Source organism: Tinamus guttatus, unplaced genomic scaffold (genome assembly GCF_059628265.1).
Source record: "Tinamus guttatus ecotype Peru unplaced genomic scaffold, ASM5962826v1 Tinamus_guttatus_pri_ptg000115l, whole genome shotgun sequence".
Classification (NCBI taxonomy): Eukaryota; Metazoa; Chordata; class Aves; order Tinamiformes; family Tinamidae; genus Tinamus; species Tinamus guttatus.
The window spans coordinates 11,998,037-12,011,609 of NW_028288649.1; the positions used below are offsets into that span (position 1 = coordinate 11,998,037).

The 13,573-nt window shown below is 45.2% G+C and overlaps 1 protein-coding gene across 1 annotated transcript in view; it reads right to left on the bottom strand.

Annotated features, from left to right (window-relative positions):
- The window catches only part of CREB5 (cAMP responsive element binding protein 5), a 232,631-nt gene that overhangs the window by 54,473 nt on the left and 164,585 nt on the right, over nt 1–13,573 (bottom strand). The window contains exons 6-7 of the mRNA XM_088521209.1: nt 7,395–7,521; nt 5,609–5,719 (exon numbers count right to left, since the gene is read on the bottom strand). Coding sequence (XP_088377335.1) covers nt 5,609–5,719; nt 7,395–7,521 — 238 coding nt within the window. The remainder of the gene's footprint in view (nt 1–5,608; nt 5,720–7,394; nt 7,522–13,573) is intronic.

Sequence of the window (13,573 nt, forward strand, 5' to 3'; positions counted from 1 at the left end):
TTCTTCTCCGACTGCACTATCATAAGGGCTTGCTTTTACCCACACCAGCACACACTGACACACGCGTTTACAGAAACCAAACCTCTTCTGAAAGGGGCAGCTTGGCATCATACACAGATGCATCTGACCCAAGTTTTAAATCCTTACAATAAACGTGCAAAAACCAGACCCAACAGTTCATATGTTGGGCTAGATGGTGGTTGCTGCGAGCAAATGTGAGGATTGTATTTCACTTATTGCTATGGTTACAAAATGAGGGTGGACACTGGAGAAAAAAAGGAGTAAGAGAAACAATTTTACCAAGAAAGCAAATCCTGGGAGAATACAGAGGGTGGTGGAGAGACAGCAAGAAAGGGTGGACAGTCAGTGAGGGCTGTTGGGTGGGGGAGAGAGGGAGGTCATTTTAACACCCAGCTGAATAAAGGCAAACAAAATAATAAAAATCCAAGTTCTTCTAAGGAAACAGTGCTGATAATATCACCACGGGATAAAGTGACACAAAGGAAGAAAAATGCAAGGAATTGTTACAACTTGTGGCTGCAACAAGCAAAGCAATTTGTATGCACTGGGTAGAAGTGAGATCAAATATTCAGCACATATTCGCAGCAGCTCTGACTAACCGACCCGGCCCTCGTCTCTATTTCACTTATTCAGCCACTGACAGCTTAAGAAGAATTAGTTTCCACTGAGTTTCGTTCATAATCCGGCATTTAGGCATGACGGGGACACGGTCTTGTTTCAGTAAACAAAACAAAATATGATTAGCTTCACCCATAATATTAATACCTTAATCCGCAGCAAGGCAAAGCTACTGCCCGGGGAGGATTTTCAAGTGCGGCTCAGGAGCGCACCGAGATGTCGGCTTTGGGGACTCCCAAACAGAGGCACGAATGTAGCAGGAGATACAATTTCAGCGCAGAGAATTTTGTCAATAGTTGTAGAAGCTCCAAAACTTTTAACTATTTAACAATCTGTTCCTTACAAACATTTCCCAGCTACTGATGCAAGGAATTTTGTCTCAGCTCTTCTTAGTTTACACTCTACGACTTTATTTTGCTCCTTTTCCCCCCATCCTCTCAAACTGCTGTCATTGCTTTATTGTGAAGAATAATACGAGGAATTGCTGTTGAAAGCTCCACAGAGCTGAGACATTCTTCTTTTGCTCAGTAGTCCAGAGTCTGTGGTAAGAAAAGTCTTCTGGCCCTGAAGGGATGTGCACTGCTCTATTAAAGTGATTCTTTCCCCTGGCAGTTCAGTATAAAAGCGCGCCTTCAGATCATTTACTATATTTAACGGCGTATTTTCAGCCGTGAAATGCTGAGAAAGCAAAGCTAGAGCTGCAGCTCGGGCCCTGGCAGCGCTCGCGCCTCCCGTCCGAGGGCGACAGCAAAGCCCCGCGGCGCCGGGCCCCGCGCTCCAACCCGCCGCTCGCCGCCACAGTGAGCGGCCGCCGCCACAGCGAGCGGCCCTGGTGCCGCCGCCTCCCGCGCGGCTCTGCCGCCGCCGCGCAGCTCTGCCTCCTGCCCCCGGCAGCTCCTGGAGGGGCTCGGGTCCGTATCCGAGCGGGGCAGCTTGATTTCAAAGTTTAAGGTTCAAGTAAAGTTTGAGGTAAGGTGCGAGTAAGGTTTAAATTAAGGTTTGAGCAATACAGACAATTTCACCGTTGTAATTAGGCCCACGCTCTTCAATGGTTTATTATTATTCTTTCCCTATATGTTTTCACTCTTAAATCCCATACACATTTTCACATTAATTTTCTTACCGTTCCTACTCATCCTAGCAACACACACGGGGCATGAAACGGTATCACCTATAGCAATATACCTATGAAAACGGCAACTTTTTTTTTTTTGAGTCAATACCGATTCAGTCAGGAAGGCAGGCAGGGCCAAGGCACACATATTCTGTTTTATTTAAATTTCATAAAACTGTACATCTGATGGGAAGGGAAAGAAAAAAAAAGGGGGGGAAAAAATTAACAGTTCAAACTGAAACTTGCATTTTTCAGCCAGGTTATTGCCATTGCCAGCTGGCCTTTGATTCTGCTTTTCGGAGTGCACAAAAAACGCTTCAGCACAGGGCACTTATCTGGCACCCGGGCAGCCCGCACAGCATCGCCCTCCAGCATCAGAATGCTCCAAAACTGCAGACCCAACTGTAGGTCAAAGCTGTGCACTAATGCAAAGGTGATAACTCCAAGTTCGCGATAGCCTTGGCCTATCGAGCCACATGTTAATATGCTACATGTGCCATTCTGCCTTTTTTTAACATGTACATTTAAAGGTATCTGTTCCCTCCACTTTCCAATGTAATATATTTTAATATAAAATCAATGTGTGTTTTTGGTGGGCGACGTAAAGGTTTTAATCCTCTCAGCTCTGAATCTAAGAAGGAAGCAGTATTGATTTAGATGTTCATTCTTTCATTTACCAAGACAGTTTTAAAGCTTTAGGTGGTGCACTAACCGAGCACCACACCGGGAAGGAAACTGAGAGCGTTGTGATAAATTAAATCGGTCTGCAACGTCATCTACAATACATTAATATTTGAAGTAGAATTCTACAGAAAAAAAAAAAGTAAAAAAGAACCTAGGGTGGCAGAGTTTTGCTTTCCATAAATGCCAGCTAGTGTATATGTATTTACATATAGTATGTAAGAGTGTATGACAGTATGTAAACCATAATGTTAATGCAATATATAATTATATGTGTATGGCTGTGTATATATACATACAAACACACACACACATATATATACGAACTTATTTACATTTCTTGCTACAAACTGATTACAGACCAATCTAGGGGGTGAAAATTTTGCCGCCTATCTGCTCTCTCTGAAAAACTTGCCATCACACAGTACCCACAGTGTTATTATTTATTTGTATTTATTTTAAGGAAGCAAAGCAGGAGTCACCAAATGGGGTTTCAGCTGCTCCATGCCACCTCATGCCTGCACTGCTCAGGTGCCTGATTTCGTGTGCATAAGGCCAGAAGGATTTGGTACCACATCTGGGTCTCCCATCTCGAGGAGTCTCTCCTGCATTCCTCCGTGCAGGCGCAAAGAAAAGCCTGGCCTATATCTGCCATTGATTCAGGTGGCAGATGAATCAGGTCCAAAGTCACCCAAATTTCTCCAGTTACTGGTGTCATTAGCTGCGAGGAGCCTGGATGATTCCTGCCTAGTGTTCAACACACACACACATATTTATATACATATATATGCCTCACAGCGCACTGCCAGCCAAAGAGAACATGTGCAGTATTGGATCCATCATCAGTAATAGCATTAGCAGAATCTGAAATTCCTTTCCAAAGCAGGGCTCAATCCCTTACAGCACTAAGCACCTTCATCTACCTACTTTATTTTTCTTTTTTAAGAAAAAACAACTAACTGGAGTATGCGAAGTTTCATGCTTTGAGCACAAAGCAAAGTGCACTGGTTAACCAAAGGAGCAAACTACATGACTGTAATACAGATGATTTAGATTTAAATCCATGAATTTATATCTAAGAAATAATTTTGCTCCAAATGGTTCCTACTTTTTTTTTCTGCTTTTGTATTCATACGGAGTATTGTTAAAAATTAATTCTACAAAGCAGTGGCTAAATAAAGTGGCTTTTTAAATTATTTGTGTGTCCAAACAGAAATAAAGCATAAAAATATATCATAGAATATTTTTAAAATCAATTTAAAAGACAGAATTTCCAGGAGCTTTAAATGATGCCTCTTACCCAACAGAGTTAATTGTGTGGGTTTTTTCCACCCTCGAAGGGTGGCAGAAAGCCCCTTAGAAGCACGGGAGCTCTTTGCTCGCTCTGCTCTCTTTGGGAACTCATAGCAATTCCTGTCCGAAACGGTGATACCTTGTGATGTTAGATTTGAGGACCAAACCCCTCACCCAGCCAAAATAAAGTAATTTGCATTAAGGCAAAGTTTCAGGTATTAAAGCACAGAATTCTCACCATACGCACCAATAATTTAATCCTGTTTTTAAGCAGCCTCACGCTGCCAGTAAAAAAGAAAAGCGGGAGGAGGCAGGGAGGGAGGGGGGAATAAACGGCAGAACCTTTAGTCCCCAAAACAGATGCCAGCTTGGGATTTATTCAGCCAAGTAGTATTTAGTTTGGCTCAGCCTCGCTCGAGTTGAAAAAACATTCGCCTCTTCCAGAAGGTTTTTAACAAGCGGCGCTGCAGACGCCGCTGCCACTTGGCTGGTCCCGCCGCGGCGCGGCGCAGAGCGGAGCGGCGGAGGGGACCTCTTGACCACAGGTTTTCCTTGGCCTCGCGACGCAGCGTTTTTGGCTCTCGCCCTCGTCCTGGCCGAGCGGCTGCGTGTTTACGGAGCGCGGTTTGAGCCGGGGTGTTAACAGGGGCTGGGTTCGCAGCCTAACCCAAGCCCGCACGGAGGTGAAGGCAGCACCGTGCAGCCTCCGAGCGCGGAGCGGGAAGGAGCTCGCACGTCCCGCTGCTCCCAGACGAGGCCTTCGTGCACGCGCTGCGTCTGCGGGCAAATTCACCCTATCTACAGGCTGGAAGATATGTGTACCTGCCTCAGGATAGATGACACCAAGCTAAAGCCGCACCAGTCATGCAAAGTAGAAATACATAAAAACACGGGGTTGCTCAAGCTTTGCCAGCTTGGTTTCATTCTCTCATTTCTGACAATTTTGCATTGGCACGATGCCAGCGACAGAGTTCAATGAAGTTACTCCTGTTTTCCACTGCGATGAGATATCTCGAACGGATAAAAACCCGACAGAGTTAAACTGCAAACTGCTGCCCTCGTACTTATTCCAGCCAGTCAATGGCAGCGCTGAAAAAGCCCAAGAATTTCAACACTGATTAACTTGGCTCCGGAATACAACTACCCAATACTTCTGTGACAGTATCAATAAAGCTGGGAGAGACCTACATATACACACTTGTAATTTAGTTACCTGTGCTAATCCTGTATCGACACATAGGCTTGAGAAGCCTTGACCTTGTAAGACATACAGCAGCTTTAAAAACACTATGATATTTTCCCAGTAAATTATTTTCATCCAGATTCTGACACTTTTTTTGACGGCAATAATTCTGCTGCACTCAAGCAAAATAAAATATCCTGGTTTTATACGTGTCATTCAGTCTGCTTTTCTACCACTGGCACTGCTCTGACAAACCATGCACCTATCCTGAAAAAAACAAAGCCCGTGCACACTCCCTCCACCTCAGATACTTTTCACAACACTTTTTTGGCTGAGAACTTTTCTTCTAAAATCATGTTGCAGTGCACAGATAGCCTCGCAGAACCGGATAGGCCGTTTGCTTAAATTTCACGAATCTGCATCAAAAACCCTCTTAAAGAAAGACAGCCATGGATCAGGTGGCCCACTCTTCAATTCAGTTTCTTCTCAGTGAGAATTGAGCTAGAATGGGTAACATCTTGAAAAGTTCATAGACCAAACTGACACAAAGGCAATTTACAGCAGCCTATTCAAAAGAGTGTAACGTATGACTAAGAATGAAGTAAGCAGTGTCTGGCTGCATCCCCCACTGTCTGGCTAACCCGCATGTAAGCGCAATGTAAGAAAGCAAAATAAATGTTGGAACCATTTCTTTTTACCATTTTGGCTTCTGAATGCATTGGGGGGACTTGAGGTGAAGCACACGGATTGCTGAGGTTCGGCCCCTGCATGCCCATGATGTTGGAGTTCATTGACATTTGCCGCTCCATCTTTTAAAAGAAAGAAAAAAGATCGTCTCAGGACAGAGATATTTGCAAGAATTTATGCTCAGTTTCTCTTTAAATGGGCTCAGCTTCATTTCTTTAGGTCAGGAGTGGAGAAAGAGCAACCTCTTGCAGGACTCGCGCATGTGCATGCACGCAGGCGGGCGTTTCATCAGCATCGTCCCTGAAACCTCACAGTCAATTATAAAGAAAACAATTCTTCACTAAACAAATATATCAGCCACCCAGGTCTGCACTTTTTTGTAATGATTTTCTCCCTTTTAGTATAACAACACTCTGAGTTAAGTGGTTTTAAAAGCATCACTGTATAAAGTTGCGGCTTCTCCTGTCAGTGCAGCCCAACTTAGCTTGTTAAAAACATAAATAAAAATCCACAGTCTAGAGTATATGGAAAAGGAGTTGACTTTTTTTTTTCCTCAACTTGGACTGCTCAACTTAGAGGAGTTTTCCACATGTCTCATTAGGGAGACTTTCATGTGCTGCTGATGCAGCAGAAAGGAGGGCAGAAGTCCTTCTGGCTATTCAGAGCACTTATTGCAAGCTAACTCGCCGCTCAGTGAGCTAGGGAGGCAAAAGCCTCATGGCCGTGAGCACTGGATGAAATACTTCTCCGAGGTGTTTTCCCTGAAAAGTCACAAGCACCGTTACACCCGGCTCGTTGCTCCGAAGGGTAGGATGGTAATAGGGTCATGGTGCTGCTTCAAGTGGAGCGCCCTGGACTTGGAGGTAGCTGCGCTGGGTAAGATGTTTGCACCACTTCATGCCTCGGGAGACCTGCCACAGCAACAGTACTTTTGGTTGAACTTCCTGGTCGATATTCCAGGAGAGCCTTACTGATAAGTTATTAATTAATAACTCATTGCTAAGAGAGCAGGCAAATCTGACTTTTCTGAATGTGCCCCCTTGCTCTAGCAGAGCCAGGACAAGCAACACCTCCTTCCCCACCATGTTTGATGCCTTTCAAGTTGCCTTCCAAAATGAACATCGTTCAATGGCACAAAAACTTCCTCCTTTACAGTTCCCTCTTCCCCATGCCCCTTGTTTCCTAAACTAGTTTCTGCCCCTTGTCTTCCTACATGTTTTATATTGACAGGGTTGTTAAAAACATTTAACAATTTGAAGCTACGACTGAAAAGTGCTCTGCATCATCCAGAAGATAGAGATTATACCCAGCTCTTCAGAAATTAGCTGAAGATGAGCAGCGGCTGTGAAGGAATAAGCTCTATCTTAGTGCAAGTAACCAGGCCTGTAAAGTAAGTCACATTTCTTTCTTATTAGTTGGTTATCTCCCAGAAGCAAGATACTTTAGAGCTCGCCGGCATAATTTGGGTACATGACTTTCCCAGTATGTTCTGAGGCTGACTTCAAAAATATCTTTTTGTTCCAGCAGACATACTGATCTCACCTGCACGATCAAGAGTGAGAACCAGAAATTGTAGTCTCCTGCAAACTGCTTAAAATCACTCTCACACTAATTAACATTCCATTAATTGCAGCAGAAATACTCTTGTGCAAGATGAAATAGAGAAAAAGGTCTAGCTTCCCTACTTTAGCTCATTGTGTTTTTTTTTTTTTTTTTAGAAACTCCAACAGATTTTTATTCTGCATAGGTTGAACCGAGCAAATAAACAGACCCGCCAAGAGAACACCCCAAACTTACAGGCATTAGCACAGCAGAGGACCCGGGCATGGTGGGGTTGGGCAGGGTGCCAGGCATGGAGGCAGGCATGGGCTGTCGCTGTCGGTTGTGCAGGTGCAGAAGTGAAGACAGAGAACCTGGGACAGGCCTAGGAGGAAAGCACAGAGCACTGTCATGGGCTGCAGGGACGAACACGGCACCAGCCAGTGCTAGGCAGGGACAACTCCACGCAGGCAGGCACGGCTGGGCCAGCGCAGCACTTGTCTAGCCTGCATAAATCAGCAGAACCACAAGTTCTCAAGAAACACACGAACCGCCTTTCCCAAACTACTATTTATTGGTTAAAGCACCAAGATATTCCCTAGGCCAGAACGTGAATGCAGACGTAACAGCTGGTCTGAGTTTGCGTGCCCCGGCATCGTACAGGAACAGAGTGGGAAACTCTCCCGACAGGCTACATCAGTGCATTGCTGTGAAGTCTATCCTTGGCGGGGGAAGAAACGTGTGTGGATCATAGTTTTTCAGATTATGACAGAAAATTAAGTACACTTAAATTAATTTTGAAGTTTTATTAGCTGTAAATAAAGCACTCTAATGAGCATTTCATCTCCACTCATGATATTCTCTCCTATAAAACTCTACTAAGCTTTTATTCCAAATTGAGGGTCCTAATTTTACTTATTAGCATGTCAATGGAGTACAGGAAATGGGGAAAAAGAGAGGAAGAAAATGAGCAAAATTACATTCAGATTAAGTGGCTTGTAAAGGCAAATAGTAAAGACTATAAAAAAGCAGAGAGAGTTATTTTGGCAGAAGGAATTTAAAAGATTTGGAAGGATTTTTGTAAGTGCAGCATAGGGAAAAGAAAAAGTAGGCCTACTAACAAAGAAGAAGAATCATTAAACTGATGGATTAAGAGGAGCTGGGACTACTTTTTGATAGCAGCCTTTAAGAACATGGTCTTGGGAGTTGGTCAAGGTAATCAGCCTCTTTTAAAAAAGAAAAGTTTGTGAAGGAAGTATGAATTGCCTGGAGCCTGGGCTAAGTAAAATAAGGGGTGAGTAAAACAAGTGCTGTCTTTTCAAAATCAGGAAAATAAGGCAGCTTTCGCATGCACTGCCTCAGCAAACACTGCTGGGATAACCTGGCCTGTTGGTGTCTCACAAAGCACTATGTTCTGCAGAGCAATACAACTTTGTTAGGCAAGAGATACTCCTGGAGGTGTGGGAAGGAGCTGGGAGAAGGGAACATCATCATGAGAAAAGCCTCTTGGTATCAGAAGGATTGTCAGAAGGGCCTCTGCGGGGCATGGGAAGAGGCCATGGCCTGCGGTGCCTCTGAACTCCGGGCTGTCCCTCAGCCTTGGCAGAAGCACCTTTCGCTTTAGTGCCAGCCCCCTGCCAGCCACTAAACCCCCACTATGCCGAAACCCCAGAGCTGGCAGGGGAAGACAGGTCACTTCTCACCACACCAAGGGCCAGGACACTGGGTTTTGCCCCTGCAACTACCTTCTCTCACGTTATCCCTCACTTTCATTTAGCTAAAAAGCAGAGGCCAAAGGTGGAAAACACCGTGCCCAGGGCCCCAGAGTGGTCTGTCTCATGGCAACATCAGCTTCCTCAGACCTAGGCGCAGTAGCCTCTCCTGCCCCGAGCTCAAACTCCTACTCCCCATTTCCAGGAAGCTCCTCAGTATTTGGCACGCCTGGGTGTGCAGCCCCGCAGGCCCCATCTCAGCAAGGCCCTTGCCCCAGAGATGCCCCTGCCAGCCCTCGCCTGCCCGTCCCGCGTGGCCGGCACCTCCGTCCCGCTGCCCTCAGCTGCCCTCCCTCTGGCAGCTGCGAGGGGCTGGGCCCATCCTTTTGTCTTGGTTCTCCACGAAGAGAAGCAGCCTGTGTTCTGCAGGATGTCTGAGAAAACCTCCCAGGCACACGCAGTACTTATTCAGAATGAAAAAAAAAAGAAAACAAAACCCAACAAATATACTTCAGATATAGAGCTCTCCCTATGTCTCCCTGGTTATTAGCTGATTGAGGAATATGCTGTGCATCTTCCTACTGCACAAAGAGAATCAGGAGGATGTTTCCCAAGAATATAGTGAAGTCCTGTGAGAGGGTCCACGAGAGCTGTGGGGGGCACGAATCAATGCTGGGACAGCAGAGCGTGTGGAGAAGTCAGCACAGCACTGAGCACGGGTAGTGCGGGGGTGGTACGAGCCAAACGAAGCTGGTGCAGGAGAAAAGAGCTCCAACGACAAACCTGAAGCGCACAGCCACAACAGAAGGAATGTACGCTGCAAAAATATCGCTTGGGCTTTCAGCATGACCCACGTAAAACCAGTGCCATGACAACACCCCCCTGCCTTTAGTCACTGTGAGACTGTCCTACATACAGACCTTTTGTACAACCCACCAGCTTCATAATAACCATAGGTGTTAGGCTGTTTGACAGAAACTTATTTTGGCCTGACCTATGCAATTTGTGCAAGGGATTCTCGAGGGACTGCATGGTTTGAATTTTGCTTATATGTTCCAGAGCCAAAAAAATTTCTGAAATTGCTTTAATGAGCTTGGGAATATGGGATTTGGGCAAAAGGGAATTATTTGTATTTATTAAAATGGCAAAGAAGCTTCTTTGCTGTCCCCAGTTTCACCTTTAATGCTGCTTTGCTATGGGGGTCTGCACATGCTTTACACTCGGTGGAAAAAAAAATCCTCAGTACTTCCAGGTATATTTTTCCTACTAAAACTCCTGCTAGTCTATTCCCAAGCGTGTTTTTGCAGAGCAGTCAGAGAAACTTTATGCTTCAAGGCTGTCCCTGTTTGCTGAGAAGTCTGCAGGGCTCCTGCCACCCATAGAAGTGCTACGTCGTGGACCCCGGGCTCAGCTCTGCACCGACCCCAGCCCGCACGCACAAGTACTTCCATCGCTTCCACACTGAATACAGCTCATTGCTCAACACGTGTTCGTGGGCACTCGCACAAGGCACCAGGGGACGTTTATGCCTTTGAATCTTACGGGACGAAGTGCTCAGTTTGTCCAGCTCTAAGACATCTGTTCTGCCGAGGACAACATAATCCCTTTGCTGTTGTGTTTTAACCTGCAGCAAAGGAAAGCCAGCAGGACGTTATAATTATGATTTGTAATGTTGAACACGTTGACTCTGCTGCACTCTTTGCAAATGCTGAGGTGGTGCAGCCTTCAGCCTGTTGGTGAATATTGCTGACTGAAGAAATTTAATTCCTTGGCATCTGTGTCGCTAAGTAAATATGGTTATTGGGCAAGCAGCCTGCAAATAAAGGACAGATAAGACAGAGAACTGGCAGAGAACTCACTGAGAATCTGGCCTGGCCATCTATGTTTTTCTTTTTTCTTTCTTCTCTTTTTCCCAAGTTTAAGAATTTTCATCTTGTTCCAGCAGGAGCCTGCTGCTGGATACAATGGGATCCCAGTCTGGATCTGCATGCTGTCTCTTTGGGCATACCCAGCCTGGATGGATGGTGTTGGAGTTGCTCACTAAAATGTTAGTCGAGCTGTTGTCAATGAGCACACGGGCCCTCCTCCCTCCGCACGGCTGTGTTAACCCCGTGAGTCATCACTGTTAACGTTTAGCAGATGGGTGGTGCTGCACTAGGCCGCTGTGACTCCATCATGTCCTGTCACATGACTCTACCAAACAGAGATAACTCCTCTAATTGAATCAAATGTGCATATGCACTGAGTGCCTCCTTGTTTAATACCAAGTATTCTGCCTGCTAGGATGCAACAGCTATCTGTCCCGCTTGTATAGATTGTCTAAGGACCACACACCACATTCGCCTATTAAAAACCTAGGCTTTCCTTAAATTGTAGTCTTCAAAGATCATTTCCACACATAGCCATGTCCTGCTGAGGTCCTAAGAGACTAAGTCCATACTGACCAGGACCTCTGAGCTGAGGGCTGCTGTTAAGCATGTTTTCTATTACAGTAAAACCACTCCAGATCAGTGTCTTACCAAGTCTTACCATGACACCATTCCTGCTTCTTACTTGTCCGCCTGTACAATTGGGACTACCTTAGCGTAATCTGCAACGACACCTTGACAACAGAACTTATTCTTCTTCAGCTAGCTCTGGTGTGGAAAACGTAAAGCCGCATGCACATGGAGCTGTGTTTGGGCTGAGGAACCCTTCCCTTTACATTCCTTTGGCCTGCAGATCCCGGCCTGCTCACGTGGAGGCAGCCATGGTGGTGGGTTTTGCTGGGGCAATTTGCCATCTTTGGTCAGCACAGGTTCAGGGGTTTCTGCACTATGCTCCAGTTACAAACACAGACTTGCCCAGATTTTCATCATTTCTATATGCATATACGCATGTGCGTACGTATATATATCAATGCTTATCACAACAGTGCCGAGAGGCCTTGGTTTGAAAACTGTGGGTGACACCCTGCCACAAAAAGCTTCCAGAACAAAGATAAAACAAGGGAGAACAAATGGAAGCAACAGAGAGACATAGGTGAATAAGGTCGCTGTGGAACCATTACAATCAGTGTGAAAAGGAGCAACCACTGGATACCAGCAACCTGGATACTCTGAAGAACATATCTGTGGTTTGGGCTTCTTTCAGCCTGAAGGAATGGGAATGAACACGGCTGACCACTGTCATACTGTCAACTCTGTCTCACGGACCAGCACATGCTGTGGTAATTAAACTTTATACTGATAAACTGTAACTTCACTGGAGCATGTAGTACTACAGACCAGCTGCAAACCACTTACTGGGGCCACAGCAACTGCTGAGGCTAGAAAACCTGCAGCGCTCTTCTTGGCCTTCAGTATCTGAGAAACTCAGCCCGAGGGCAAAGATAAAAGCTCTGTCTGCAAAGGTGGAGGGGATAAACGTCTTAACCTGCAAAAAGAGGGGCTTGCCTGGAGAGGTTGGCTCGCTTGCAGCATCTGTTGTTGCTTGACCTCCAGTGCCATTACTTAAGCCTATCAGCTTTCCAGCTTTGTGGCCCAGTATTTGAGATGCTCCCTCCCAGACGAAGTTAGAGAAGTTCTGTCTAATTTCAATTAATTCATTTGTCATTCAGAGGAGGAAAGCAAAAACAAACAAAAGAAAGCAACAACAAAGCAGCAGACAAGTACTTGGAATACCTTGCATAGTTCCAGGGGCCTCCCCTGACCTGCAGTACCCCCTGTTTAACAGTATGTTAGTTATAGCAACATCAGAGAGCCAAGCTTTCCAAGAAATGGGAGCTTTCTGTCACCAGGTTTTTCAGAGAGCCAAACCGTACGTACGGGAAAGGAAAACTGGCACCTAAAATTAATGGATCCTTGCCAACCTAGTAAAGATCCTTGTTTGTATTTCTCAGACAATTCAGACATCTGCATGATGTGGGTAGATTATTATTATCAGTAGCAGACATTTATATTGTGGTGGTGCCCAAAGGTCCCAGTCGGGACCGGGAGCCCATTGAGCCTGGTACTGTATAAACAAAGATAAGAGACAATTCTTACACAGTGTGTTTACAATCTAGAGACACAAAACAGATTAAATGCAGAAGATGGAGATAGAGCATAGGAGCAAATAAATATACTAAAAAACCTGGAGACAGCTTAGGGGCACTTCTCTGGTTGCTTTGCTGTATGTTTTTTGTTTAACTCCAATGCTCAAGAATGACAGGATTAGGGAAGTTTGCAAGAGGAAGGGAGTAGTTAAGATTAAGACACAGGAAAGGCAACACTCTAAGGTGGGAAAATTGCAGCTGGCCACTTAGAGGCTATAGGGAGCATCCAAAGCTGTGCTTTCTGTAAAGACCTTTAAACAGAGTATGCATGTATTTTTATATTTCATGCATTATCTTAAGACTTTTCCCAAGGTTAACCAAGATGAGATTTGAGCCTTTGAAAGAGAAACTAGCTGATGTTAAAGGCACTGGCAGAGCGAAAGTGATGCTTGATACCATAATGAGAAAGTGGAGGAGTGAGATAAGATAAGGCTAAGCCATGAGAAGACTTAAAGACAAGATGCTTGATTCACAGGAGAAGGGAAAGTCAGTGTAGATGCTCTAGGAGAGCTGGCCCAGCTAAGGTAACAAGCTGTATTTTGGCACCAAAGTAGAAGGAATTCACTAACAAGCATCAAAAAAAGGAGGAAGATGCAACAGACAGATAGGAAATTCTATGGACTCAGCCAAAAGCAAGCAGAGATGTTACT